Genomic DNA, 1,976 nt, shown 5'->3' on the forward strand with positions numbered 1-1,976 from the left:
CAGGCTGCCCAGGGCAGTGGTGGAGTCCCCATCCCTGGAGGGGTTTAGCAGCCGTGTGCAGGTGCTGCTGAGGGACAGGGGGCAGTGGGGACCTGGCGGTGCTGGGGAACAGGGTGACTCGAGGAGCTCAAAGGGCTCTTCCAACCCAAACGGTTCCGTGATTATTCTTGGACACTTTCCAGTCTGATGCCCTTTATCATTTGCTTTACTGATGGATGCTTAGGCCACCACTTATAAAACTCCTCAAGGACAGAAGCAGTTGTATTTCCTTTCCAAACTGATCACAGGACAGATTGCCTCTTCTGCAACTTCATTAAAACAAATCTGTCATGGTTTTCAGCCATCTGGTCAACAGCTCCAGCAGCAGTGATAAAAAAAATCAGCTGAGAATTGTCATATTGCTCTGGTCAGGGGAATGGCAGCAGATGAAAACGCCGCTCAGGTGGTCAATCTCGAAGGGTTACACCGCCTAGGCAAGTGCTAAACCAGCACCACAGGTTGCAGGAAACACCCAAGCCCTCAATACCTCCTGAAGTTGAAAGCAGAGTCGGCCAATTCCTTTGGATATCCCTGCGGTAGCACGAGTGTAACTGGTGTGAACAGACACACCTACATGTCTGGGTTTCTTACCAGCACTATGGAGCTGAAGGGAGGCGAGTCCTACTTACCTCGATGACTCCCGGGATACACGTCAGGGTTGTGAACTCGTAAGACGCCGCCTCGCTGGCCGTTGAGGTCATTAAACTCAAAAACGTGGACTGGAAGGCAAGAGATCAGCATCACTAGACAGGCAAAGGAAAGCACCAGGTGATGCTCAGCAAAACGAGCGACACTGAAGCGCTCCTCAGCTGCTGGGAGGTCAGGGCTATGCCAGGTCCGGGGACAAAGCTGGTGACAGGTCTGGAGCACAGGTGGTGCTGGTCACAGCTGGTGACAGGTGCTGAGGAGCGGGTTGAGCCTGGAGCAAAGGAGGCTCCAGGGAGACCTTCTGGCTCTGACAACTCCCTGACAGGAGGGTGCAGCGAGGTGGGGGGTCGGTTTCTTCTCCCCAGGAACAACCGACAGGACGAGACGAACCGGCCTCCAGTTGTCCCAGGGGAGGTTGAGGTTGTCCCTGCGGAGCCATTTCTGTCCCACTGGGATTGTCCCAGCCTGTCCAGGCTGCCCAGGGCAGTGGTGGAGTCCCCATCCCTGCAGGGGTTTCCCAGCCGTGTGCAGGTGCTGCTGAGGGACAGGGGGCAGTGGGGACCTGGCGGTGCTGGGGAACGGGGGGACTTGATGATCTTAAAGGTCTCTGCCAAGCAGATGATTCTGGGATTGAAGCAGTGATGAAGGTGAGTCCCACAGTCCCGCCTGTTTTCCCAGCTGCGTGAGGCCGAGTCTCAGGCTGTCACTGGTGGGTCCCCACGCACCACACGAAGGAGAGTTTTCCCTTACTTTCTGTTCTCAGCACAAAACAACCTCCTGTAAGCTCACGGCAAGGGGGTGACAGACGAAGAGAAGACGGAAACCTGCTTTACAGGCAGCACCAGCCACCGCCTGGGAGCACACACGGCACCTGGTTCTCACTCACTGACCTTACCCACAGAAGGGAAACCGATCAGAGCCACGCGCGCATCGCCAGATTTCATCACATCGAAGCCCTCTCCTTTCGCAGCCGAGGATTTGGAGGGTTCTAGCAGCTGAGCTCGGTATTTGGCGAGCTTTGCCTTCAGCAGGCCGAGGTGGTACTCGGTGGCTGGAAGAACACAGACACAGCCTCTGGTGAACACAGAGTTGCTGGTAACTCGCTCCTAGAAATCAGAACCTTCCCAAAAGGAGACGCTGTTGTCGATGTTTAACCACTGACACGCAGCCAAGGGGTGCCCCAGGCGTTCTGCAACCTTTAGCTATTGGGCATTGAGAACAAACTTTCTGGTATCTGATGTGAGGGACAAAAGCTGCCCAAAAATTCCTGGGTAAAAGGAGCAAAGGCA

General features: G+C 55.3%; 1 protein-coding gene across 1 annotated transcript in view; it reads right to left on the minus strand.

Moving 5' to 3' along the window:
• DRG2 (developmentally regulated GTP binding protein 2) overlaps window positions 1–1,738 on the minus strand; it is a gene marked incomplete at its 5' end in the record, with an annotated part of 7,350 nt that extends 5,612 nt beyond the window's left edge. The window contains 2 exons of the mRNA XM_010141158.1: window positions 669–758; window positions 1,578–1,738. Of these exons, the coding sequence (XP_010139460.1) occupies window positions 669–758; window positions 1,578–1,738 (251 nt within the window). The remainder of the gene's footprint in view (window positions 1–668; window positions 759–1,577) is intronic.
• Between the last annotated feature and the right edge of the window lie 238 nt (window positions 1,739–1,976).

This window comes from Buceros rhinoceros, unplaced genomic scaffold, assembly GCF_000710305.1.
Source record: "Buceros rhinoceros silvestris isolate BGI_N320 unplaced genomic scaffold, ASM71030v1 scaffold21008, whole genome shotgun sequence".
NCBI classification, from domain to species: domain Eukaryota; kingdom Metazoa; phylum Chordata; class Aves; order Bucerotiformes; family Bucerotidae; genus Buceros; species Buceros rhinoceros.